We start from the raw sequence: 27,732 nt of genomic DNA, 5'->3' as shown, positions 1-27,732 counted from the left end.
TGAAACCTCATGTCAAACCTCATTTATGAAATAAAATGTTAAAATTTAAATTAATTTAACATACTATTAATTTTGAATTTAGAACCCTGGAACAGCTCATCCTTATGACAGTGGACACATAGCGATGACCTACACTGGCCTTTCATGTCTAGTTATTCTTGGAGATGATTTAAGCCGAGTAGATAAAGAAGCATGCTTAGCAGGCTTGAGAGCACTTCAGCTTGAAGATGGGAGGTAGGAACTATTCGTTATCATTTTATGTTTACATAAAAACAATTAGGAACTAAAAATATATACTGGATATAATACTATAGTAGATCTTTGGAGGATCATATTCTCTTAATAGCACTATCCAGGACTGGAAATACAACTCAAGAGTTAGTGCATAATTAGTGTGTGAAGGCCCTGGAATAGACCCCCAGTCACACAATGGAAAAGTACCTACTCATTTTATATGAACAAAAATGAAGCTCACTTTCTAGTAGACCTCCTTTTTCTTTTTAATTTGCCTTCTGGATGAAACAAATATTTTGAAATAAGCTATTTAGTTTGAGTATCCTTGAAAGTAATGATGGGAAAGAAAGGAATGCATGTAGCACAAATCTTAACAGGTCTTATTAATGAAAACAAACCGGGAGCCAGGTATTGGGGTGAACGCTGGAAGATCAGAGAAGCAGAATAAGCCACAGCTTCCTCACCTCGACAGTTCCTTAGCTGATCCTGTTTCCTCAGATTGGAAGCTTCTAAGTCCTCATCCGAATGGGTCTCAGCTGAACTGCTGCTGCTCAAAAGCCTTAAAGCTTACCAAGTTCTAGTCCCTGGTTTTCATGGCTTATATACTTTTCTGCTTCCTGCCATCACTTCCTGGGATTAAAGGCTCTTGTTACCATGCCTGGCTGTTTCCAGTGTGCCTTTGAACTCACAGAGATACAAAGGATCTTTGCCTCTGGAATGCTAGGATTAAAGTTGTGTATGCCACCATTTTCTGGCCTCTATATCTAGTGGCTGTTCTGTTCTCTGACCCCAGATAAGTTTATTAGGGTGTACAATATTTTGGGGAACACACTATCACCACAAAAGCACATTATAAACTGTGTTCAAAGTGAGGTGGCTTGCTCTCCAGCTCATTGAGAATGATTTAAATGATAGAGAAGTTAATTCTCACAACACTTGGTGGTTTATGTAAGAGTTTAAGTCATGAACAGTTTTAAGTTGTTAATGTGATGAAGTAGGTAGCTATAATCTCCAGTCAAAAGACTCTGCAGACCAGTCTGCTGCTGTGTTCTGTTCCTGCCCTGTACACTGTGGTCCTTGTTTCCTTGTCAGTGTTTTTGGAACACTGTTCTTGACTAGGGAAAAGTGACTGTAGACATAATGAATGGAAATTTGAGAATCTGCTGTTGTCCTGGATTACTGCCATCAAGAGGACAGGAACATGGTAATACCTCCTGCAAACTAAACATAATGAAACTCAATATAATAGATCAATTAATAGTTATCTATACATACATTGAGGAGAAATTTCACATAATAAAATTTGGGTTTAGCAGTTTCTTACTACCAAATAATATGTGTGAGGTTTTACTTGCTACTTGTTACTGGGAATAAGCACTTAGTCTGAATAGTGGTATCTGGGCAGTGACAACTCATTAGCATAAGTGATTTCCGGTCATTTTATACCTGTGGAATGCGGTGGGAGGCAAGTCAGCAGTAAAGGTTTCTGTGAGTAAAGACACATGGCATATGTTCCTGGCTTGAGGTAAAGGATCTTAATGCAGCTTCATGTCCTTGTTTTCAGTTTTTGTGCTGTTCCTGAAGGCAGTGAAAATGACATGAGGTTTGTGTATTGTGCCTCCTGTATTTGCTATATGCTCAACAGCTGGTCAGGCATGGATATGAAGAAAGCCATCAGCTACATTAGAAGAAGTATGGTGAGTGCTGTTGTTACAACTGGACCAGTTGAGCTTACTGCTGGGATTGAGGGCTGCAGTATAATGAATGCCTCATCTTTTCATCAAGATTGAGAAATAAGAGTCGTAAGATGAGGTTTTTGGTGGATTGTTTCTCAGAACATCATATGGAAGTAATCTCAAAGAGCATATTGGTTTCTTACCCATTAAAATTGGTGCTTACTGTGTTTTCTAATCTAATTTTGAAGATGATAACTAGAAATGTTCCTCTCACACAATACAATTTATTCTAGCAGTGATAAAGAGAGCTTAGCCACAGCCAGGGTCACCTCTCGTTCCTGCATCTTCTGGATAAATTAGGGGTGGCAGAGCTGCTCTCCAGGCTTATCGCTTCCCAACTTTGAGGGTTCACAATTTACAGATGAGAGTTCTTAAGCCGATTAAGGCTAATTAATTCAACCTCTAGCAGATCTGTTACTATCTCACAATGGAATGCCTGAGCTCCTAGCCGATTGGAATTGGTTTAACTATGCATCAGATGTTTTGTTTGGTTTTGTTTTGTTTTTGAGATTGGGTCTCACTGTGTAGCTCTGACTGACGTTCAGCTCACAGAGATCCTTCTGCTTCTGCCTCTTGAGTGCCTTATGCATGGATTTTATTGAATGTATAATACAGAGTTTAAAACTTGTGACTGCAAAAAGAAAAGACTTTGAAGAGTTTTAAGAGGAAAGAGCCACGACCTGAGCTTATTTCTATAATCTGAGCTGTCTGGAGGCTGAGGCAGGAGGATGGCTGAGAATTCCAGGGAGGGGAGGAAGGATGGGGGGTTGGGGGCGATGTAGAAGGAAGGAAGGAAAGTGTTAGGGGTGGGTGGTAAATGTTTATTTGTCCTATTTCTTCCTGCTTGGGTAAAGTGGTATATGCTAGTTTTCTCTGTAAAACTGGTGTTTTTCTTTTTGTGACTATTAGGCATTTCATGGTAAAATATGTGGAGAATAAGTAGCCTGTATCTCATAACCTTTTATTCATCCATGTTGTAGTGTGCATGGTTTCCTACACTAGTACCTATCCTATAATAAGTGGAAATTCCATTATAAAAAGCCTCTTTCTGCCTTCATTTCTTTATTTACACTGTAAAGACTTATACTGTGGACTGTATTCTTATTTTAATCAATGGAATATAGTCTTTCAGTATCACATTATCCTAGTTAGTGTTAACTGTTAACTTGACAAATCTCAAGTGAGGGATTGCGTAGGTCAGATTGGCCTGTGGGTGTGTCTGTGGGAGATCGTCTTGATTGTTAATTGATGGAAGAGGACCCAGCCCACTGTGGACAGCCCCACACCCTGGTCAGATGGTCCTGAGCTATATAAGAAAGCTAGAAACTTGAACCTCTGAGCCAGCAAGCAACATTCCTCCATGGTTTCTGCTTCAGGTTTCTGCTTCAAGTTCCTGCTTGAGTTCCTGCCCTGATTTCCTCAGTGATGAACTATAAGCTGAAATAAACCCCTACATTACTTTTGGTGAAAGTGTTTTATCATAGTTGCAACTAGAAACACATTATATTTTGATGCTCAGGTTGTTCCAGATTTGGTCAGTGAGAACTTTTTCAGGCAGGGTCAGTACTTTTTTGACATGTTCCCTTCATTCCTTGATGACTTCCTTGCTTTCTGGGACAAGATACTTCAGCTTCCACTTGTCCTTTTCTTAGCCTTGGGCCTGCAACCATGCATTTCTTGAAGAAGCCCTGGTCCTTATTGAAGGACACTGTTGAGAAACAGGGATCTGGGTTCTAAGTGTGCTTATTAACATTAGATAGTATTGCTTCTAGGCCATTCTCATCAAGCAGACTAGGAAAGTTTTATATATATGTATGTATGTATAGATCTTATACATATACATGCAAACACAGGCTGCTTCTGTGTGTTTTTAGTAGCCTATATGTTAAGAACCATGAGTCTGTACAGATAAGCCCAACTTGCAGTTTACTTCATAGGATCTATTTAATTTCCATCTTTGATAAGTTATTTATTCCAACTACGATTAGATTTATTTATTTCTTTTTAAATTCCTGTTGTAGGTATTCATTCATTTAGACTCCCCATAAGTTGTTGATCTTTATTTACTTATAGTATTATTTACTTAATATGTGTAACAACCTGGTTTTGTATGTCAGAACATTAAAGGAAAAATTCTGAGAAGTGTAACTTGTTAGTCCCCTTTATTTACCACCCTTTCTTAACCCCCAGACCTACCATCTTGTTCCTGTTCACTCTGTAGGTAACATTATTTTCTCATTTACCTTTCCTGTATTTCCATTTGATGAGAAGATCCATTGCTTCTTACTTCTTATTAAAAGGATAACCCACTTCTGGTGTCCTAGTCTGTATTAGACATGCATGCATGTCAAACAGGATAACCCACTTCTGGTGCCCTAGTCTGTATTAGACATACATGCATGTCTAACAGGATAACCCACTTCTGGTGCCCTAGTCTGTATTAGACATGCATGCATGTCTAACAGGAATTTATTAGAGTGGCTTGCATGGACTGTCCTGGTTAGTTCAACAGTGGGCGTCTCCTGATGGGAAGAAGGCCATGGATCTGGTAGTTGTTGAGTGGCTATGAAGCTAGATGCCTCAGGCAGTCATCAGTGTACTTTGGAATCCCGAAGAAGTAGATTTTAATGCTGGTGCAGGAATATCTTAGCAACAGGATGACCTTGCCAGTGAGAGTAAAGGGCAAGTAGGCAAAAAGCAAAAGCTCCCTTCTCTCATGTCTTTGTATGTGGGCTGCCACCAGAAGATGTGGTGATTTAGGGTGGGTCTTCTCACCTCAAATAATCCAATCAAGAAAAATCCCTCACGAGTGCACTGAGCTATGTGGGTTTCAGTTAATTATAGATTAGTCAAGTTGACAAAACTATCCCACATAAAAACAAACACATCATTTATTTAAGCAGGTCATAATATACTGCAGTTACCTTTTCTGGTAATTTGCTTTTTTACTTTTTCTTTCTTGTTTTTTTGTGTGTGTGTGTGTGTGTTAATTTGGTAATTTGAATAATATGCCTTGAAAATCACAGTTTTCCTTATTTTTTCTTATAGTTTTACATTACTTAAATATGTGGTTATAACATAGTCTCTTCTAAAATTCTCTGTTTACAACTATGCTGTATAGACAGTATATTTTTTTACTTACAAACAGTACTGTTATTGATAACCTTCTGCATATCTTTTGATATATTACAGATAGATCTTTAGGTAAATTGTTTTGTCAAAAGCTAAGTGCGTATGCAATTTTATTAGCTATATTTTGCTTTCTACCCCATGCAAAGATGGACCACATGGACCAGGCTGTGAGTAGTACTCTTGTTACTGCTCAGCTCACTGCCCTTAAAATGTTTTCAGTAAGCCTGTTCCTTCCCCCCCCCCCCCCCCCCCGAGACAGGGTTTCTCTGTAGCTTTGGTGCCTGTCCTGGACTAGCTCTATAGACCAGGCTGGCCTCGAACTCACAGAGATCCACCTGACTCTGCCTCCCAAGTGCTGGGATTACAGGCGTGCGCCACCACCACCCGGCTGCCTGTTTCTTCTATAGGAAAAAAAGAACACTTAAAAAGATGAGCCAATTTGCCTTTTTCCACACAGCCTTGCCCCTTGTTTAAAAGCCCCTTGTCTTTGTCCTGTCCTGTCCTGTCCCCCTGCTCTCCTCCTGTGCTGGGACCTAGGTCTCTGCAGGGTGGGGAAGCACTCCCAGGAACTGTCACCAGCCTGCTTTGTTTCAGGTTCTCTGTATTTCAATTTTCTATGTGTCCTTTGCTTGTCTTTCATTTCAACCACTTTTTTTCTGGCATTTTTACTTCTTTTGATGGTGATCAAAGTAGTGTTTAAGATCCAGCCCAGGGCCAGGTGCATACTAAGCAAGCACTCTACTGCTGCGCTCCATCTCTGCGCCATTTCTACCTCCATAGATCTGTTTTATATTCGTGGTTGCTTTTTGACTTTATTTGATCTCCCTTCTCTTTTAGAAAGAGCTTTATTACTTGTAATTTTGTGTGTGCCGGGGCAGGGAGGGGCTATGCACAGGAGTACAAGGTGACTGTAGAAGTAAAAAGGAGTTAGATCCCCTGGAACTGGAGTTGCAGGTGGTTGTGAGCCTCCCCGTGTGGGTGCTGGGGACTGAACTTGGGTCTTCTCTCCAAGCAGTCTATGCTCTTAAGCACTGAGCCATCTCTTCAGCCTCTCGGTTTTCCTTTTTGTGTTTTCATTTTAAAGAATTGCACCCTAGGAGTCCTGTAATTTAGTCCTTGTTTTGTTTTGTTGGAGTTTTTGTTTGTTTGTCTTTTTGAGACAGAGGATTTCTGTAACCCTGACTGTCCTGGAACTTGTGTAGACCAGGATGGCCTTGAACTCACAGAGATATCCGCCTGCCCTTCTCCTCAGTGCTGGGATTAAAGGAATGCACCACCACAACTGGCTAATCTCTCTACACTTGGCAAATCTTTCTTACTTTGTTTTTGTTTCTTTCTGTTTGTTTGTTTTTCTTCAAACCATTTAACACATTATTTCTTTCTACTGTTAGTCCATTTCTTATTTGTGTGTGTGTGTGTCTGTACTTCTTAGTGTGGGGGTGTGTGCATGTGTGGAGGCTGGAGTAGATACACTGGGTGTTCTTCCTCGGTGGCTCTCTACCTTTGTCATGTGACACAGTCTGTCACTGAACCTGCAGCTCATTGGTATCCCCTGTCTTGGCATTAGCTACTCCAGCATTGGGGTACAGGCATCTGCCACTGAGCCTGGCTTTTATGTGGGTCCTGGCACATAGGTACTTTACAGACTGAGTATTTCCCCAGCTCTCTGTTTTTAATGTGTAATTTACTTTTCATATTCTTAGTGTTTATTTGGGGATGTGCAGTTGAGTTTTGGGTGCTGGGTTAAATTTCCTACTTTCCTTCTATCTCTGTGGCTGTTTCTTGTCTATACAGGCTGGCTTTCATAGACTGAGAGTTGTGTTTTCATTCACAGTAACTAGATATATTTTGTTTAGTAGATTTTTCTCCTCTTAACAGTATTGAGAGCTCAAGGTTGCCCATTTTCCTTTTCTTAAAAAAATATTTATTTTGTGTGTGTGTCTATGTATACCATGTGTGTCCAGGACCCCACAGAGGTCAGAAGAACCAACAAATCCCCCAGGACTGGAGTTACAGATGGTTGTGAACCACTGTGTGGGTGCTGAGAACTGAGCCTGGGTTTTCTCCGAGAGCAGTAAGTGCTCTAACCACAGGGCTATCTCTCCAGCCCCAGGTTGCCCTCTTTTCATTGCAACAAAGTATGATTTCTTTGAGTGATTTGGTGATGGGGGGAACTGTAACACAAAATCTAATAGGTCTTTAAAAAAACAAAACAAAACAAACACCCGGAGCCAGATATTGGAGTAAATCCTGAAAGATCAGAGAGACAAAGGAACAAGCTACTGCCACGTCTCATATTACCAACTCCATGAATCCTCGGACTGAACACCTCTGAGTCCTCAGCCAAAAGCTCTCCAGCGGAACAGCTTCAGTTCCTGTCTCCTCACACCCTATACACCTTTATCCGCCCAGCCATAGCACTTCCTTCTTAGTGCTGGGTTAAAGGTTGCGCTTCCCAATCTAAGGCATGAGATTTTAAGAGCTGGGATTAAAGGCGTCTGATTCCCAAGTACTGGGATTAAAGGTGTGTGGCACCACTGCCTGGCTCTGTTTCTCTCTTAGATTGAGTAGTAGTCCAGGGTGGCTTTGAACCCACAGAGATCCAGACAGATCTCTGCCTCCTGAATGCTAGGATTAAAGGTGTGTGCCACCACTGCCTGGCATCTGGCATCTGTGTTTTAATCTAGTGGTTTGTTCTGTTCTCTGATCTTCAAGTAAAGTACACAATATATCACTGCAGGAAACATGATATATAGTCTGTGATTTTTCTGACATAAAGGAAATCTTCCTTTTTCTCAGGGCTCTACATTTTTCTCTTGAGTTATCCTTCATTACCTGATGCTTCAGTGACCCATTCCTCCGTGTTTACTTTCCGTGTCTGGAAGTCACGGCCTTTGAACACTGCCTGCCTACTTCACTTGCGCTTTCTCAGGCTGCTGGTACGGCCAGCCCGTCTTTATTGGCTCAGCGCTAAAGGCCCACAGGGGTGATAAAGAGCCTTGCTAACAGAAGGAGCAGCGACTACTACTAACAGAGTTTGAAAAAGATGTTATAATGGGTCATGCTGCTGCTGCATGGTTTCTATATATGTAAAGATTTGTGGACTAAAGAGCTTGTATAGTATGCAGTTAGTGTGTTTACAAAGATTTGAGTCTTTTTATTATTTAAACTGTGGTAACTGAGATTCATATGAGCAAAGTCTAGACTGTGTATTTTCACTCTTAGAATAATCTTAGGCAGTGGTTTTAGATCAGTCTTAATGGTTCTCCCCTCCTTCTCCCTCATAATTCTTCACAAATTATCACTGGTCTTTATAAATGTTGGTAAGAGCTAGTTGGCTGAGATTTGGTACTGTTTCTATAGGCAAATAATCCTAAGCTTAGACATGTCTCTGCAAAATTTGAGTTGTAGAAATTTTATTGTCTTTACTGTTTTGATTTTGGAAGATATATGAAGTCCTTGAAATTGAGATGGCTGTCATCTATCCTTAGTAAGCCAAAAGTGTCTCATAATAGGTTTATTTAATGACTGAAGTTGAGTTGGCATGAAGTTCTTGTGTTTTTGTTCATGGTCTGCTCACATGGAAGAGTGTGAGTTGGGGATTGTTATTGACAGAAGCCGAGTATGCAGTACACCCCCCCCCCCACACACACACACGGTCTCAGATGCCCCTTTGTGAAAGCACGTCATGGTTCAGCCTGCTGAACAAGAGAAGAATGGAGACTGCAAATGTCCACTTTTACTGCTCTGGAGAAAGTGCTTATTTTAAAAGATAAAAGAGATCAAAACAGTTAGCTTATTGGCAACTTATCTACTGTTAGAATTATTATTCTCCATTAAACTAAATAGTGTTTTTCTTTTTCAGTCCTATGACAATGGGCTGGCACAAGGAGCGGGCCTTGAATCTCATGGTAAGCCTTCTTAAATGGTGTGTACTTTTAAAATAGCATGTGGTACCTTTAGCACAAAAAAGTCTCAGACTGTCCGAACCCTTGCTGTAGAAAGACTGTTGTCATTTCCCACATCTGTCCTTCACACTGTGGTGCTTAACCTCTTTGGAGCCTCAGATCACTAATCTTTAAGAGATTATTCAGGCCAGAGAAATTTCTAGTAATATGTTAAAATGTTAGCTGCATGAATGTATCTTGGTATTGTTTCTTAGGCTATCATTAGAAAACAGGTTATTTTCTTTGGCATAACAATCAAAAGACTAAACCAAAAAAGAAATATTGAACATGAAAAACTTTATTTCCCTTCCATAATATAATTATCCTTAGTGATAATCACATACACTTTCTGTTGAACTAGCCTGTTTGCTCACGTTTTCCCTCATTTTGGACAGGACTAGAATAGTGGGGTGGTAGCCATTAAGTTTGTTAGCGCATCAAAAACATGTGCCCTCTCAAATCAAAGTCTCTGTTCAGAAGTGATCAGGCCTCCGTTCCTGTGTTTGAGCAAGTAAGTCCAGAAGCTGGAGGCTCGGATGAGCTTGAGGCTCCTCGTCACTGATGTGCTGTGCTGTGCCCACTTGCTGCCACCATCCCTCTGCTAGCATGATTGTCCCCACCTGTCACCATTGTGCAACCTCAGATCTGTGCACTGTGGTTGAAGTTACTAAGTACTTTAGCTGCTGCTCTGTGCTAGCTATCATTTGATGATTTACTTATTATTTAATTGGCATACCAGCACTCTGTTACCAGGTTTCTTTGTAAGTGATCGGTTCAGTCAGAAAGGCCAAACCACTGTGAGGAGTCAAAGGAAAAGGACCTATTACAGGAACAGGCCTTTACCTACCTGTATTTAGTTGATTGTTATTGGGACAGAATACCTGACAAAGAGCTGTGGAAGGAGGGTTATGTTGGCTCACTGTAAAGGGTGTAGTCCTCGTGGAGAAGTCGTGGTTGTGGGAGAGTGAGGCATCTAGTCACACCTGCAGGTAGGAAGCAGGGAGATGAATGCTACCGTGGAATGGTGTCCTCACTAGGGTGGGTCTTCCCACCTCAGCTAACATAATGTAAAACTTCCATAGTCAGTCACATCCTGTCAGATGGTTGACAGTCAGAATTAGCTATTACACTCCTCACGAATGAACATGGAATGGAGTCTCAGAGGAGTAGAGCAGAGGGGCTTTGCCCATGCTCAGGCCCCACAGCCCCCTGGCGACCCTCACTCTGAGCTGTGGAGGGATCGCCGCCAGACTTACTCACACCTGCAGCCTCTCTGCTGGTGCTTTTTCCTGTAGGGCCAGTTGTCCTCTGTGTCTGCTTCTGCTTGTGTCCGGTGTTTGAGTTTGACCTTTCCATTTGTTTCTGAGTCACTTGATGGTGAGACTCATTTGTCCCCACCCAGCCCCGAACGTGCGATCTGATTTCTGTATGCTGGCTTCATTCTGCGTTTGTTTGCCATTGTTATCGGTCAGGCTGTAAATGAGTCTTCCCATCTCCTTTCCTGAGCTCCCCTCATTATACTTGTGTTGCTAGTGTATGTTGTATTGATTGTCCTCTGGGGCACGTGGTGCCCCTGCATGGAAAGTTGAGTTTGAACTGTCTGTTTCAGCTTAATGAGATTGTGGCCTTTTCATGTGCTCTTTCTTACTCCTTACTCGCCAGTCTAAATATGTAATCTGGTGGGGTGGGGTGGGGTGGGGGTGGGGGTTCTTTTTCTCCTTTTTCTACGTCTGTTGTTTCATTCTGTCTTTCGCTTGGTCTATATATGGAGTCAGGAGAGACTGAGCAGGCAGCGGTGACCTGGGCCTTGATCGTCAAGTGTGCTGCTCACTGTATCTCACTAGTTTACCAGGAGCAGACCACTTCGGGGCTGGAGTTTTAATGTGTTCTTCAAGGATTGAGCTGTTTGAGTTTGCGATGGATAATATTATTTTTGTCTCTCAAGATTCATAATAGGAAGCTCAGATAAATGATTCTGATTCTATGGTTCTTTTTAAACATCTCTGCTTCTTAGTCCAGAATAGAAATGTTAAGTCCCTTTGGCCTTAATTTTCTTTGAACATTGAATTCCCATGAACTTACTTCTCCTTATCTTTTTAGTATGGTGCTTAAGTATAAAATGTACCTGTTTATGTGAGTGTGTTTAGTTTCCTGCTTTACCTCTGACTGCATGCTTATTAACTACCTTAAGTTACACATTTCAGAGGATGGAGATTCTTCCCAATAACTACCAAATATGAATGCTAACAGAGTCCATAAAATTGAGTAAGAAAGCCATCTGGGTCAGTGAGTTTGATCTGTACAGAACCTATAATATTGCCCCTGTCTTTAAGGCTCTTGGATAATAATGCCTAGCCCTACAGTAAAAAAAAAAAAAAAAATACTGTTTTACTATATTGGGCAGGGAGTGACAAGAAGAAAGTCTGAGGAAGCCGTTTGCTTTTCAAATGCTCTCGATTCTCAGCTGCCTCCCTGAATACAGATCCCATGGACATAAAGGAACTGAAAAGCAGGCTTGGGGGTTAGTTCTGGTATAAATCGTGTAATTTGGAACAGAGTCCTTGATCTTGTTCCAAGCCCAAAAGAATAATGCCTCTTACAGCTTTAAATTATTTTAAATTTTATTCTATTTTGTCAGTTGACATGGGAGGTTTCATTGTTTAGTGTCTCGGGTTTGTTATTAAATTTTATTTCGCTGTCCTGTAGGCTAACAGGATCATTCCCCTTCTCCCCGTATTTTGTATACTGCTTTCATAGGTCCATAGACATCTGAGCGGAAATTTACAGTTTGTGTTTTGTCATCAGGAGGGTCCACCTTTTGTGGCATTGCGTCACTGTGCCTGATGGGTAAATTGGAAGAAGTTTTTTCAGAAAAAGAACTAAACAGGATAAAGAGGTGGTGTATAATGAGGCAGCAGAATGGATACCATGGAAGACCTAATAAGCCTGTTGACACCTGTTACTCATTCTGGGTGGGAGCAACTCTAAAGGTAAGAGAAGCCATGGAAATGAGGAACCCAAGCCACTTGATGTGTATACCCACTTAAAACTTACTTAGGGCTTGTTACATACCCATAATAAGGCTAACTAGAGATGTAGAACAGGGACTGATCTGGAAATCATACCTGGAAGCAGAAAGTTAATTTAAAAAGATAACCATAGGCCATTTGCTAGAAATCCATTTAAAATTTTCCTTTCTTCTTCATTGTTTGTTTTGCATAAAACTTCCAGACCTCATTGAGTGGATTTGTTACACAAAGTCACTGAGCTGTTATCTGCATCATTTGCATCTTGAATGCCTTCCCCCTTAAGAAGCACCCGTGTGCAGTTGTTCTGACTATAGCAAGAGTTTGTGTTCATCTTAGATATCCTATCCTGTGTGTGGTTGAAGGGACTCTGAAAGAGACTGGTTTACAATGAAGGCCATAGCCTGTTTACTTCTAATGCCATTTAAAAATAGGTTGTACTTTTGTAGTGAAAATTTTGGACACACTTAAAATAGAGTGGATAGTGTAGTGAAGTCCACGCATCCTCATGCACTGGTGGTGGTGGTGGTGGTGGTGGTGGTGGTGGTGGTGGTGGTGGTGTGGTGGTGGTGTGGTGGTGTGGTGGTGGTGGTGGTGGTCCTCCCAGAGCAGCTGTCCTTTGTCCTGCTTCAGAGACACTCCTCCCAATGACTGTTGTCTTCAAGACAATCACTTGTTTTGGTTGGTTTTCTGGAATCTTCAGTCTGTTTTCTAAATGAAATAACTTAGGAAACAGCATCCCTAGTATCAGTACCACATCTAAAATGAGCCATAATTGCTTCCCGCATAGTGCCACTTAGTGATGATGTTGTCTCCTATTGTGTCACACCCAGAAACTCCTAATACCAAACTCTCTCCTTTGGTCAGAAGGCTCTGAGATGTCAAGCTGGTTATAAAATTCTGTAACTTCTCTTTCATTGTGGTGAGCTGTAGCTTAGTATGTTTGGTACTTTTTATACATTTGTATGTCATCCAGTAGTTAATTGATAGCCAGAATACTACCTCCCCAGCACTGCCATTGGATCCATGGCCTCTGATCCTGTCAGGAGTGTCCCACTGTCCTTTCCCCTAGCCTCCTGTAGGGGGATCTCATCGAGTTATTAACACAACTGATAAAAGCAACTGAAGGAAGGAGGCTTTGATTAGACTTAGAGGTCTGGGGGGGAGGTCTGGAGGGATGTCTGGCCGCAGGAGCGGGGAGCAGCTGACCACTTTGTCCTCCATTGGAGCAGAGAGCAGTGACTACTGGGGCTTACGTAGCTTTCTCCTGTTTGTGCAGTTCAAGACCTAGCCTGGGGAAGTAGTGTGCCCACACTTGGGGAGGGGGCTTTCCAACTCAGTCAACCTAATCTTGATAGTCCCTCTCAGATGCAGACACACATTGTAAACCATCGCACTCATATAAGTGCAATCATGCAATATTTGTTCTTCTGTTTCTACTTATTTCCCTTAGCATAGTGTTAGGGAGCATCCATTTTGTAGTATATGTGAAATTTTCCTTTTTATATCTGAGTAATGTTCCTCTATCTCCCCCACCCCCATGTAATTTTAGTAGGTATTTACTGAATCTGTAGGTGGGCCTGGGTAGAAGTCACGTCTTGACAATAGTAAACCTTCTTACTAATGAGCTTGGTAAAAAAATAGAAAATACTGTAGTTGGCTCATTCAAGTGCTCAAGTCCCCAGAGACTTGCTCTGGGAGTCTAAGCTAGCGAAAAGCCTATCCAAATGGTCAGTAGCTGAAAGGTGAGTCAAAAGCCAGTAAGTTTTGTACCTGTTAATTTTTGTCATTTTGTTTTTAGCTTCTGAAAATTTTCCAGTACACTAACTTTGAGAAGAACAGGAATTACATCCTATCAACTCAAGATCGCCTTGTGGGGGGATTCGCCAAATGGCCAGACAGTCACCCAGGTAATTACATTTGGCATGACTCTAAAGCAGTATGTGTTTTACTTCTTGAGTAGACCTGGTAAGTGTATGTTTTCTTCAGAAATTTTTACGATAGAAAATATTGTCACAGTTGTAACATTACAATAAACAATCCATTTTGTAAAAGACTATGTCTGAAGGCTGGTGAAATGGTTCAGTGGATAAATACACCTGCTGCCAGACCTGGTGACCTGGTTCAATCCCCAGGACCAACATGGTAGAAAGGGGAGCCAACCCTACAGGTTGTCCTTTGACCTCTACAGTGTGTACCCATAAACCTACCCATACCCACACACAAAATAGAAGTCATGAAGATATTCAGGACAGACAGAGTTAAAGTGTGGGTAGTACAAAGGAAGGGCAAGTTGTTAATATTTATTAGTATAGTACACGTCCCCCTACACCCCTAATACTTAGAGATGTTGTATTTCATGTGTGAAAGTAAGGCAGGTGTTCTGAGTGGGTCCTCTCCAAGACAAGGGGTTACTTGCTCGCCTCAGACATCAGGGTCGTTAGCTGTGACTTGAGCTAATGGTGTTCTAGTTTGCTTTTCTGTTGCTGTAAGAAAACTGACAAAAGCAACTTGAGGAAATGGTTAATTTGACTTATTAACTAGGTTATAATCTATCAATGGGAGAAATCAGTGAAGGGACACTTGCGTGCTGGCTCATTCTCTGCCTTGCAGTGTCTTATGTTCAAGCTCGCTAGCTTGCTTGCTTGTTTGCTTCATTTTTTGACATAGGCTTTCACTTTGTAGCCCTGGCTGTCCCGGAATTCACTCTGTAGACCAGGCTGCCTTGAACTCACCACCTGTCTCTGCCTCCCAAGTGCTAGGATTAAAGGTGTGCGCCAACCCCTCCCAGCCAAGCGAACTTTCTTATACAGCCCAGGATCATGTGCCCAGGGCTGTTACTAACCACAGCAGGCTGGGCCTCCTACATTTGTCAGCAATCAAGACAGTTAGCCATAAATGTGACTACACACATGGCAACAGGTCAGTTTGAACTGGACAATTCTTCAGTTGAGGTTCCCTCTTCACAAGTCATTCTAGATTATTTCAGGTTGATAAAGCTAACTGAGTCCTGAGGGAAACAAGAATGACTTCTAAGTTTTAAAAAAACAAATTCTCAAAGCCAAATTTAACAACACATTAAAAAATATTGCTCAAGGGCTTGGTTATAACTAGTTACTAGAATGCTTGTCTAGCATGTATACTACCCTGGATTTGATCACAATGTAAACGAGATGTGATGATGCATGCATGTAATTCCACCTCATAAAAAGTGAAAGCAGGAGAATTAGAAGTTCAAGGTCAGCTGTGGATACACAATGAGTTTGAGGCCAGCCTGTCATACATGAGACCCTGCTTTAAACAATGTTCATTTACCATGAGCAAGTAGACTATGTTCTAGGAATGCAAGGATAGTTCAATACTTGCTTCACTAAATGTATAACATCACATAATTAAGGCTCAATGATAGATGTCACATGATCATCTCAATACATGCAGAAAAGACTGACAATCTAACATTGCTTCAATATAAAAGCCTTGAAGAAACTTAGAATAAAAGAGATGTAACTCAACATAATAAAGGCTATGCAGAGCATAGCTTTAACCAACATTGAAAAGCTCAAAGCATTGCTACTAAAATCAGGGACTTTCTCTGCTCTTAGTAAAGTTTTAAATTCTTACCTAGAACAAGGAAATAATGTCAGAAATTGACAAGATCCCATGAAATTAAAGTCTTCCTGGGAAACAGAGGAAATAGTTAATATAGTGAAGAGAGCCTACAGAATGGGAAAATATCTTCACTAGCCATATATTTGAAAGAGGATTAATATTTAGCATACATAAAAACTTAGAAACCTAAATACCCAAATCCCAAACAACTTAGCCCATGAATAGAATGATGAAATGAACAGACAGTTCTCAAAAGGTGGAAGTTCAAATGGCCAATAAAAATATGAAAAAAATAAAGGATTCAACATTGTTAGTCATCAGGGAAATATAAAATGACATTCAGATACCCTCTCACCCTGGTCAGAATGGCTGCTATTAAAACAAATAACAAGAATGCCAGGCAAGGAACTCCTTAAACACTGCCTGTGAGAACATCAATTATTCCAGCCACTATGGAGATCAGATTGTAGGTTCCTCAGAAGATTAAAAATGGATCTGTCATATAATCCGGCTGTACCATTTCTGGGTGATACCCCAAAGAACTGTAAAGTAACATGCTACAGAGAGCCTTCAGTAGCCATGTGTCCTCAATAGTCAAGTTATAGACCCAGCCTAGGTGTCAACAGATGAATGGGTAAAGAAAGTGTGGTATATGTCCCCAATGGAGTTTATTCAGAATGAGATTATGTTATTGGCAGAAAATGGATACAACTGGAGATCTTCACGGTAAGCAGAGTGCAGCATGCTCAGACAGATACCTGTCTCTGTTTACCCTCATTTGGGATCCTTGACTTTATATAGACATAGATGATCGGATCCTTGACTTTATATAGACATAGATGATGTATGACATAAAGCAGAAGAGACTGTCAGGTTGGGGAGAAAAGAGGGTACATATGATATACCTCAATTAAAATGTCTTATGAAACTCATTGCTATGTATATGAACATATACTAACTTAGTAAACTTTCTCAAATTCTGAATACAGGTATCCCTCACTGTCTATATTGTCCTCCAAATTTTGGTGTTTCAGTTAGCTTTTTTTTAAAAGTCAGGGTCTTATTGTGTAGCCTCCGATGGCCTGGAATTCACTGAGAATGTCCTCAAACACACAGAGATCCATCTACCTCTACCTACCAAGTGCCAGGATGAAAGGCCACTTCTCTGTGTTTAGATGAGTACCTTAATTTCTGCTTTCTCATGCTTCTTGCCTAAAATGCAGGAACCAAATAGCTACAGACCATATGACTGGCACTCAAAAATTCGCACCCCTCTCTAGCATCCTTCTCAGCCTTTAATCACACCGCTTAGGTTTACTCCAGCAAAATGAGCCTGTTTGTAGCTTGTCTGTACAAATCCTTGCTGAAGTAATCGAGAGCAGGCATGTTTGATTAGCATATTATTGGAGGGTTAGCTGTAGACATCCTCAGCTAGCTCTAAGGCATGGCATTGTAGCATTGTAATAGAATCGTGGTCTCGGTTATCAGAGCATTAGGAAATGTTTTCTGCTCATCTCTATAGAACTTCTGTGCTTTGAGTGTGTACTTGAGTCAAACTAAAGAAGAGGCTCATGAAATCATACTTTTGTGCTAAACTAAAAGGAATAATCACACCTGCCTTTTTTTAAAAATGTAAAACATGCTTTCTTAGAGAAAATGTGGGATGCTACAAAAGTATATTCCAACATATGTTTTCACAAATCAATTTCCAAAGCAAAAATTTTAGTTTTGAGATTTTTGGTATATATAACACATAGCTGTAAATATGTTTGATGTCTTAAGAAATTTGGTGATTATTTTGGTCCTGATGCCATTTTTTTTTCTGTCAGTCTGGCAGTGTTTTGACAAATAACACATATAAGAAACACAATCATTTGGAAAGCATCTCATATTTTTGAAAAAGCGATTATTTCTGGTATCGTGGAATTTGATTTTTGTGGGCTTTTTGTTCAGTTGGCTTTAGGTTTTTGAGACAGGATCTTATATGTGCCCAAGTTCCTCTTGAACCCACTGCATAGCCAGAGATGGTCTTGGTCTTGATCCTCCTGCCTTCGCCATCGAGTGCTGGCTTTAAGTGTGGACCACCACCGGGCCAGCTTTCTGGTCTGCTGAGAAGGAAATTCATGGAGCTGTTTTCTAGAGACCACTTGCTAAGTTTAGAGTCGGTATCCACATGTGGGTGTGTTGACGACTTAGAAACACAGTGTCCCTGGAGCCTGCACACCATCACACAGATGGTCTGAGGGCCAAAGCCTGCTTGCCGGGCCTTTAGGAGAACCGTCTGAGCAACAAGTTTCCAAATGAGTGCCCTAACTTGGATTTAGTAAGATTTGTAGCAGATTTGGCACCAGGACCTTTATTAGTTTTGTGGAGAATACTTCTGCTTTATTAAAGGAAGTATATCACTGTCTACAGATGAAGGGTTTGGGTTTTGGATTGATGGGTATTTTGAATATTTTGTTGTGTTTTAAGTTTGAAATTAAGTACTGATTTCTGACTTTTACAAAGCTTCTTTTGAGGAAAAATCTTAATATGGAGAGATTTAGATTTCGCATAAGCTACAATTTATTTTATTCTCAGTTGGTGTTATACTCCTTGCTCTTCGCCTTTTTCTTTTAACCTTTATGTGTATGAATATTTTGCCTGTATTTACATCTGGGCAGCACATGCATGCAGCACCTGCAGATGCCAGAAGAGGGTGTCGGAGCCCTGGATTGGAGGCACAGGTGCTTGGGAGCTGTGGGTGCTGCAGCCCAGCACGAGCAGCCAGTGCTCTTGAACTGCCGAGCTCATTCTCCAGCCCTTTCCCTTTGTTTTTCCTGAAAGATTTTCTGATTTCTAAACTAGGTTAATACTGCTGTGTTCACCTTGAAATTTTAGAGTAACTTTAAGGAACAGGGAAAATTTTATTTTTCACTCTGAAAATTAGGTGAAAGTGAGCCACTTAGCTTGTGATAAAGTTAGACCTGGTAAGGTCTTCTGAACTTTAATAGCTCTTAGGATCTTAAATGCTGCCCATTTCAAAAATAGAAAAGTGTTCTTGGTTGCTATGAAACTTTTTGTAGTGTTCCTGCAACTGCAGAGATCTGAGCATTTCTGAAGTCTATATAAGGTTCTCAGGCAAGCAGAGGCCATGTCTTTAATGACTACTCAGCAGAGGGTTGTGGCTCCCTGGAAATGGGAGACTAGTGAGGCTAGCTAGGGCAGAGGAGTCGTTATTACACCACGTAGAAAGTGAGTCTGTGTGAACTGTCAGGGAAGAAATGACACATCTCTCCAGGTAGACTCTCCGCTCCGATTACTCCACAGTGTTGGCAATTGCTTAGGAGTTCCGTCTACTCCACTCCACACAGTGTTGGCGTATGCTTAGGAGCTTTTGAGACAAAGGGTGGGAGGGCAGGTGTTGCTGCTTGGTTTCAAAGGCTGTTTTTATTTTCATTATTAGAGAACTTTCTAGGGCTCTGGTTACAACTCGGTGGTGAAGGGTGTGCTGAGAATCTGGAAGGCCCTGGGTGTACTTAGCACCATGAAAACAAAATGAAAGGAAAAAATTCTTTTATAATATAAATTCTTTTTTTCTCTATATTTTGGAGTCTGCAGAAGGCATTGTTATTCTGATCCTTAGAGAACATAGGCAAAACAATCATGTGATGTGTTCCTCTAATGGTAATTTCAGTAATGCAGTACATAATTTTGGTTGACTTTTTTAAATGGTACTGGAAATTGAGGCGACTTCGTTCAAAAGCTAGCATTTTTTTCTAATTCTTTTAATGTAGTGATTGGCTGTAGGGAATTTGCAGTGTGTACAAGTGAGATGCTGATCATGGCTTGAAATGCCTTTTCAGATGCTTTGCATGCATACTTCGGGATCTGTGGCCTGTCCCTAATGGAGGAGAGTGGAATCTGTAAGGTTCATCCTGCTCTGAATGTAAGCACACGAACTTCTGAGCGCCTTCGAGATCTCCATCAAAGCTGGAAGACCAAGGACTCTAAAGAGTGCTCAGAGAATGTCCATATTTCCACTTGACTGACCCTGGGGTAATGGGTTTGTAGCATAACTGTAGCTCAAGGTTAAAAGCCATGTGTAACCAAGTGTGCTCTTTTTTAAAGGGGTAGTCTTAAGTCAAAGCTTGTACTGCTAACACTTCCGGATATGGTCTTGAGCCAGTAACCACTGTACTGGGTTTAAAGAAAATTCTTGTTGAAGTTGGGAACCTCAGCAGGACTCTGTTGTGATTCTTGAATGTTTATAGTGTGTTTCTGAGAGGTTTCTTGGGACAGATTTACCAAATGTATGTAGGTTATCTTCTTAATACCCTTCAGTACAAGTTCTGGCTTACAAAATGGATACAAATCTTCAAGTTTACACTTTATATGGCATTGATAATCTTCAGGTGAGCATTTAGTGATCACTTAAAAAATCTCTACACTGATGGGAAGAAACTTGCTTTATTGAATTAAGTATCTGGGGTTTTTCTTTAAAAATCGATGGTCTCATAATTTTCTTCAAGAATAACATATTTTGTGTTATTCTTAAGATGTGCCAACTAGACTTGTGTAAGCTATACACATGAAATTAAAAGCTCATAGTAAGAAAAAATAGGCTTAACTAATACTATAGTTTTCTAAAGAGAGCGTACTGCATAACTGAGGGAGAAGGAATTGAACTGGGTAATTATGAGTGAGAAGGGTCTCTGTGTCTTTATTATAGGTTCCTTGGGTGAGGACCTGTTTGGTTTTGTTTTAATCCCGAATCATTGGCTACCTTTTGTCGGGGGCAAGGGAAGAAATCATCTTTGCTGTCTAGAAAAAAGATATTCCGTGTTCTATTCTTCTGAGGTTCATGACACTGTAAATTATACTTGTATGGTTATAACTGAGTTCTTTTTAGTTGCTTGGATTTTTTTTTTCAGTATTTTGTAGCCACTGTAGTTAGCTGCTTTATCTCCCACCAGGTTGAGCATCCTTAATCCAAAATTCAATATCTGGGCCAGGCATAGTGGCACATGCCTTTAATTTCAGCTCTTGGGAGGCAGAGGCAGGCAGATCTCTGTGAGTTCAAGGCCATCCTGGTCTGTATAGTAAGTACCAGGCCAGACACAGCTGCATAATGAGACCCCAACCTGAACTGAAAAAACAAAACAGCAACAAAAATAATAAAATCCATTATCTGAAATGCTCCACAATCAGAATTTGTTGACTGATAGCATGACACAGTTGGAAAATTCCACCACTTCATGCAACGGGTCACAGATGAATTTCAGGGACACTGTAAATAGTATATAAAACTACTTGAAATTACTGAGTAAAGTGTATGAAATAAATGCATTCCGTGTTTAGACCCGGGTCCCATCCACAAGGTAAAGTGTATATGTAAATATTCGAAGAATCTGAAAACAGAATCGAAAATCTGAAACATTACGTTTGGTTCCAAGCATTTTGGATAGTGATACTCAACCTGTAAATAATTTTCTAATGTTTTCAAGTTTGATAAATCTTTAAATATAAACAGAACCATTGAGGTATACATAGTCATTTATATTTTTATATTTTTGGCTACATGGGAGGGAAATATACCCATCTAGAGGGGATAAATTATGGTTTCACTTATTCATTATCTTGTTTTATTGTCTTAATTCTATGAACTAACAACCAAAAGAAACTGGTGTGAAATTCTTTGTTAGCAATCAACTTGTCAATAAATCACATCCATGACTTGGTGACAAGAAAAAAATTTCTTCATTAGAGGAAATGAGTGTGTTAGTCTTGCTAGTAATAAAAGTTGTATTATTAATCTACAGACATCATTGTAAAAGCTAAATTATCAGTATCTCTGGGTAGATAATAGCATTTTCATTATTCCCTAAACTAAAGAGACATTTCCTAAATAAAAATACTTCTAGAGGGAAACTGAACATATGATTAAAAAGAATACATTGCTTAGTTTTAGGATTGATTTTGCAAAGTCAAACAAAACAGTGCTGGGAGTCTAGCTCACTGCCTGGTTTGCACAAGGCTCTGGGCTCCCTGGCTTTGATCCTTGGCCCCCAAACTAACAAACCAACCAAATCCTCATTAGAAAGAAATCTTCCAGTGGTGGAGAGAAAAGCTTTACCAACAGATGTTATCCTCCCACGAGTTGTTCCAGTTGCTTCTGTTTAAATCTAAGCAAGTAACAACAGCTCTGCCTCAAACTGAGTTCTCTCTTAGCCATTAAAAACTGAAACAGCATGTATGAAAACGCTCTAGGTGTATATCAGGAGCCAGTGTTTTTCCTGAGTTGCTGTCAATTGTTGGAAGGTAAGAAAATTGGTTCTTAATAAAGAGAAGATTTATAACATAAAAGTAATTTGTATTTGCAAACTCCTTGAGTAATTTACTGGCAAAGGAATATTATTGGCAGAATAATTCTAGTGTACTCTTAAGAGCCAAGGTTCCATGTGATACTTTATGGAGCAGTGAATGTTGGTGTTTCATAGATGCATATCAACCAAAAAATACTGAGTTGTTTTGAAGTGTGGAAAAACTATTTCTAGCTTTTCCTAAATAGGTGTGTCTAAGAAAATACTTATTAATAAAGTAAATTAAAAGCAACGTTTCACATATAATCTGCTCTCTCGAAGTAGGGGCACAGTCTGAGGAGAAGCAGAAGTTCAGATGTGCAATGTGTGCCCTCCTAGCCAGCCTCTCTCCATCTCCTCCTCTTAAGGAGCTTTGAAGAGCAGTAGCAAGGAACATTTATTTGTCACCTACAGGTTTAGGTTTACCTGCAATTCTTGTTTTTATTGGATTTTTAAATAGGTATAAGTAATAAAGTTCAAATATAAATTGTGCTGACAGTGGTCATCATTTGAAATGCCAGACCTGATAGTATTTGATAAACAGCATGATGAGGTCATCTGAAGCAAGATGACTTGAAGTTTAAATTACATATCTGTCTATTGAGCGACATGATCTGGGATCCAGTTCCCCTATGGTACAATGAAGTGAGCAATAGAATTTCATTCACTAGGCTGATTCAGGTTTAAACGAGATAGTATATAAAAAGCACTTTGCATACAGTGAATTTCTAATTTCATATGACCATAAAAGTGTTTTTAAAGTCTCTAATACATAGAAATCGTAACAGGGTTTAGACTGAAGGAAGAAGCTGCCCACAGAGCAGTCTTTTAACTTTCCCAGTGATGACAGAAGGAACATCAGGTATAGTCACAGGCACTGCAGTGCTAGGGGACAGGTGGTACCCCATGAGCCTCAGAAAACAAGTGAAAGAACAAATGTGCCCTACCTGCATGGTTTGGGCCCACATAGTTTCACGTCCTGTGCAGAGGGTAGAGGAGGAAAGCACCCGGGTTCTGAAGCCCTGCAAGTTGGAGAACTGTGGTATTGCCATGTTCTCACTACAGAGGGAAATGGGCCGATCTGAAAATAAAGGCTGAAACTCAGAAGAGCTCTCCAGATCCTGTCAGCGGTTTGGTGAGTGTGGAGCAGTGGAAGGTATGTTGATCCTAGTAGATAGAACATGGCCTGATGCCATGTACCTTTTGAAATTAATGAGGTAAAGCACAGCACTGGAAAGAAACTGCTAGAATTAGAATCCAAATTGGACAGGATAGGCCTGGGACATAAAGGAGAGATAGCTAAAACAAATGTTGGGAGGAAGGCCTGTCAACAGGGATGCATAGTTTATAGGCACACATAATCATTTAAGTGACAGGAAATGGAAGGCTGCTGGGAAGGTGGAGCATTTCCTAGAGTAGTTCCTCCTTCTGAACCATGACTTCACTTAAAAAGCAGGTGAGTATTGGGTCCCCAGAGTTAGAGCAGTGCCCTCACAGATGAGAGCACACCGGACCAGGGAAACCTAACCCTGAAAAGGGGGCCACAGCAGCTGTCGTGTTTGCAGTGACATGCACGACCTCAGAATTGCAGCAAGGAGCAAAACGAGACCAAGCAGAGGAAGGAGGCAGGAAGAAAAGCAAAGGCAGTTGATCTAAAGCTAAGAAGTACAATAGCTCCGGCCTTGGCATACAGAGGATGCTCAGGGAAACAACCCACCAGCTAACCTCAGAGACACACAGGAGGAGCACGGAGGAGCACTTAAATGACAAGGGGAAGGGCCATTAAACACAACTGATTTCAAGTTGTCTTAGGAATCTCACACAAATTCAAAGGTGAAATTTTTAGAGAAAAATGCAAGTTGATAAAATTTAATACAGAGACTATAACTACCATAGGGAAATGCAAATAAAGACCACTGTACAATCTTGTAAGACTGAAGAATCTCAACATTGCTTTAATAATTCCAGAGGCTAGAAAAAGGATCTTGAATCTTAAATTACTACATTTTTCCCATGTTTACTTTGTAAAGTTGGTATAATCACATTAATGTTAAAACATAACAAAGACTATGCCAAAAAAAAGGAAATCCTAGGTCATCCAGGCTTGCTAATATCTCCAGACTGGGACAACAGCTCTTGTAGTAGTGTTCGTCACTCAACCATGAAGACGTGAGTTCGATCCCGAGCACCCAAGGCAAAAGCTGGGCTTGGTGTTGAGCACTAGTTCCCAGTGCCAAGAAAGCAGGAACAGGCAGATCACTGTACTTCGTTGGCTAGCCAGCCCAGCCTAATCAATGAGCCCAAAATCCCCCTGACAACCCGTCGAGAAAATAAGGTGAGGCAGGGGAGCTGGTTCAGTTGGTAGAGGGTCTTGCTACACAAGCCTGACAAGTTTAATTAGATTTCCTATAACCCATGTAAAGGCGAAGGGAGAAAACCAACTCCACAGAGTTGTCCTATAACCTTATGTGTGCTGTGACACATGTGCCCACACACACAAATAATAACACATTTTAAAACATAACATGAAAAGCTAAAGAACAACTGAGGCTGACTTTAGGCCTCCACACACCTGCAAACACAAATGTAAATGTCAATAAAAATTATTCAGTGAATTGTTAGGCCCACAACCCAGTCAGTAGCACTTGAAAGAGAATAAAATTGTGGCTCAGTTGAGTTCATATTAGGAATGCAAGTATAATTCAGTTTTAGACTATCTTAAATATAGTGTTAAAGAAAAGACATTTGATCTGGTAGAATTAAGTACTCCTATAAGAAACTGATAGAGAATTCACTAACATTGCACCTCTGCCCTACCATTGAATCCGAAGAGTCTTTCTGAAGAAGCCAGAACAGGAACATGCTTACTGTCTCCTTTACTAAACACCACATGAGAACTTTAACCAAGGAAGTCAGAGCAAAGACATGAATCAGGAAGATTCAAATTTGGCAAATAGGATCATCTACTTGAAAAACCCAAAGGAATTTGTTGAGACACCAAACCGTAAAAGAACCCAAGTATTAGCAGTAGTTAAGGGGCAGGCAGCGTGAGGGCTGCATTTCCACATTTCCACCAGATGGAGCCAAGTGTTGTCAGAAATGGCCTCCTTTCAGACACTCCCTCCATCTGCAAAGTAAGTGCTTTCTGGCCTGGCTTGGTCACCTGCTAGGTCCGCTGTTTGTGAGCTCTCTGTAAGTGTGACCATCTGCTGTGCACTGTGTTTTACTTGGCTTCTTTGCCCTACAAGAGACTACAAGGGCTCCCTGGTGCTGGTTACAGAGGTGCGTTCATTTTATGAGTATTTACCAAGCTGTGCCATCAGCCATGCTTTGTGCACTGTTCTCTGTGTGTAAATACAATTCAATAAAAGTGTTTAATAAAAATAAGATGTCATGTCTGTATCTACATAAACCTAAACCGTTTAGAAGATATACCTCAAGATCTCTGTGATTGCTGAAACAGACTCATGTATGAACTCCATCAGACATGTTTGAAACACCTATATAAGAAAATCCTGCTTTGGAAAAAGAAAACTCTTAGAAGAAAATAGACTCAAGGATGTGCCTTACTGTTAATAGGAAGACAGTATGAATTGCTCTGACCGCTTGACTTTTAACACTGCAATTGGCTCTGAGCTCCTTATTTAACAAGACGGTTACATCTACAAAACAGTTTTCTTGGGTTACTTTGTAAATGTAATGCCACTGCAATAAATCCTATGCTTGTTTTCATTTGAGAGAATGTATTAGACTAGCCATTAAAACTGAGAAAGCGAGACGAAACCAGCCCTGCCAGACACGGAGTGTGCTGGCAGAAGCTCTCAGAATTAAATACGTACACGCTTTGCTCAGGCAATTCCATACCTACAAATTTAGATCAAGCACACAAATAGATGATGATGTGCTTCAAGGATCTTCCAAGGTATTTATAAGTCATAGGAGAAAAGACTGTTTATAATACATTCATATAGTGTGATACTATACCAGTGTTAAGAAAGACACAATGGTATTTGTAATATATTGCTAAATGAACCAAAAGTTTAATATTAAAAAATAGTTCAATAAACAAGGGAAATGAAATGTTAGAATTAGTCCCAGCAGCACATTACAATAAAGGCAGCATCTGAAATCAGTGAGAAAGAACTTCTAAGTACCTACTTCCCTAAGTAATTCTGTGTAATTGTTTACATATTTACAAATCCTTGAAGGATGTATAGTGTCATCCATCTCAAACCTTTGCATGTTGCACTATACACCAAGATAATGTACATTCTGTATTGTCAGTCATTCAATGATAGGGATGTCTTTTAATATGTAGGTTTTATCAGTTGCTGAGTATTGCCTAAGTTGTCATTATGGATGACTTGTTTTTCACAGTTACAAATACGTTGCTGTAAGATTCTTGAGAATGTATTTTCACACTGCCTATTTGTGTGTTTCTTTTAGGTATGTTTATAGATATGGAATTGTTGGGATAAACTTTTATACATTTTCAGTTCTAGTAGCTCTTGGCACATGGCTTCCTACGAAAGTCATGCTTGAAAATAATCTGGTTAGTTCCTCTGTGGCATTGGGAAAGACTGGTGGCTTAGTTCCTTGTCCTCATCTTGCAACTTGATCTAAGCTCCTGATTCAGAGTCACTGACGTTAGGTCTGTATTCCCAGTAATGAGGCCCACACTAGAGCCCAGGCTTTCCATGTCTGCTCTTGAACTAGAGTGTCTGTCCTCTACCTTCCGGATTCTTTCCACATTTCCCCTAATGTTCTGCTCACTTGTCATTAAAGCTCTACTTGAATTAAGGATGTTGTTAAAAGTGTATGTGGGATTTCCTGAAGTAGTTGAAGATAATAGTCTGTGCATACATGGTGTCTTCATTTTGGAAGGCGGTATATGGTTCTATAAGACTATATAATATAAAATTCAGGGTTTTTAAAGTGTGTGTAAAGGCTAGGGATGTAGGTCAGCAGTATAGCATGTGCTTAGTATGCACCATGCTCTGGGTTCCATCCCCAGTACCATCAAACAAAAAATATTATGTGGGAACATGAAAGGCATGTTAAACTGAAATGAAGTGAAAGATTTATTGATGGCTAAGATTCATGGCTGGTCTTCCCCCTCATTCCGTCGTTTTTTAACATGCCGGGAATTTGATAGACCATGTATTCTCTAAGTAAAGAAAATGGTGGCTGAGATAATCAATTCGATAAGTACACTAGTATAGCTTCCTAGAGCATTATTAGAAGTTTATCTTACAAATTTCAGCAGTTGAATACCACAGTAGACTATCCACAAAAGCTATTTTGTTGTAGTTTTTTTAACTAAACATGTTATAAAAACTATAAAGTAGTTAGACTATAGAAATACTCACGTAATCCTTCATACAATATCTTTTGTAACTCTTTTTATTAGTTCTCTTTTCCCTTCCTGTATTCTAGGCTGTTCTCAAACTCTCTGTATAGCTGAAGATGACCTTGAACTTCTGATCTTCCTGCCTCTGGTTCTGAGCAGCTGGGATTGCAGGCCTACACCACCATGCCCAGTTTACTTACTGCTAGGTATTGAGTTTAGGGCCTCATGCATGCTAGACTAGCATTCTACTAAGGAGTACTTAGTTTGTTTCTAACTTAAGAATGTTCCTATAAACATTGATTGACTTCTGTAGGGTTCCCACAAAATAAATTTCTGGGCCAAATGATGGGTGTTTAA

General features: G+C 40.3%; 1 protein-coding gene across 1 annotated transcript in view; it reads left to right on the top strand.

Moving 5' to 3' along the window:
- The window catches only part of Pggt1b (protein geranylgeranyltransferase type I subunit beta), a 41,639-nt gene extending 16,225 nt beyond the window's left edge, over nucleotides 1–25,414 (top strand). Inside the window, exons 4-9 of the mRNA XM_036204941.1 lie at nucleotides 83–234; nucleotides 1,799–1,931; nucleotides 8,968–9,013; nucleotides 11,855–12,039; nucleotides 13,877–13,985; nucleotides 19,530–25,414. Coding sequence (XP_036060834.1) covers nucleotides 83–234; nucleotides 1,799–1,931; nucleotides 8,968–9,013; nucleotides 11,855–12,039; nucleotides 13,877–13,985; nucleotides 19,530–19,711 — 807 coding nt within the window. The 3' untranslated portion in view covers nucleotides 19,712–25,414. The remainder of the gene's footprint in view (nucleotides 1–82; nucleotides 235–1,798; nucleotides 1,932–8,967; nucleotides 9,014–11,854; nucleotides 12,040–13,876; nucleotides 13,986–19,529) is intronic.
- Nucleotides 25,415–27,732: the final 2,318 nt, after the last annotated feature.

This window comes from Onychomys torridus, chromosome 13 (assembly GCF_903995425.1).
Source record: "Onychomys torridus chromosome 13, mOncTor1.1, whole genome shotgun sequence".
In the NCBI taxonomy this organism is placed as follows: Eukaryota; Metazoa; Chordata; class Mammalia; order Rodentia; family Cricetidae; genus Onychomys; species Onychomys torridus.
The sequence above is the reverse complement of the archived record's forward strand: the minus strand, read 5'-3'. Positions and strand labels throughout refer to the sequence as shown.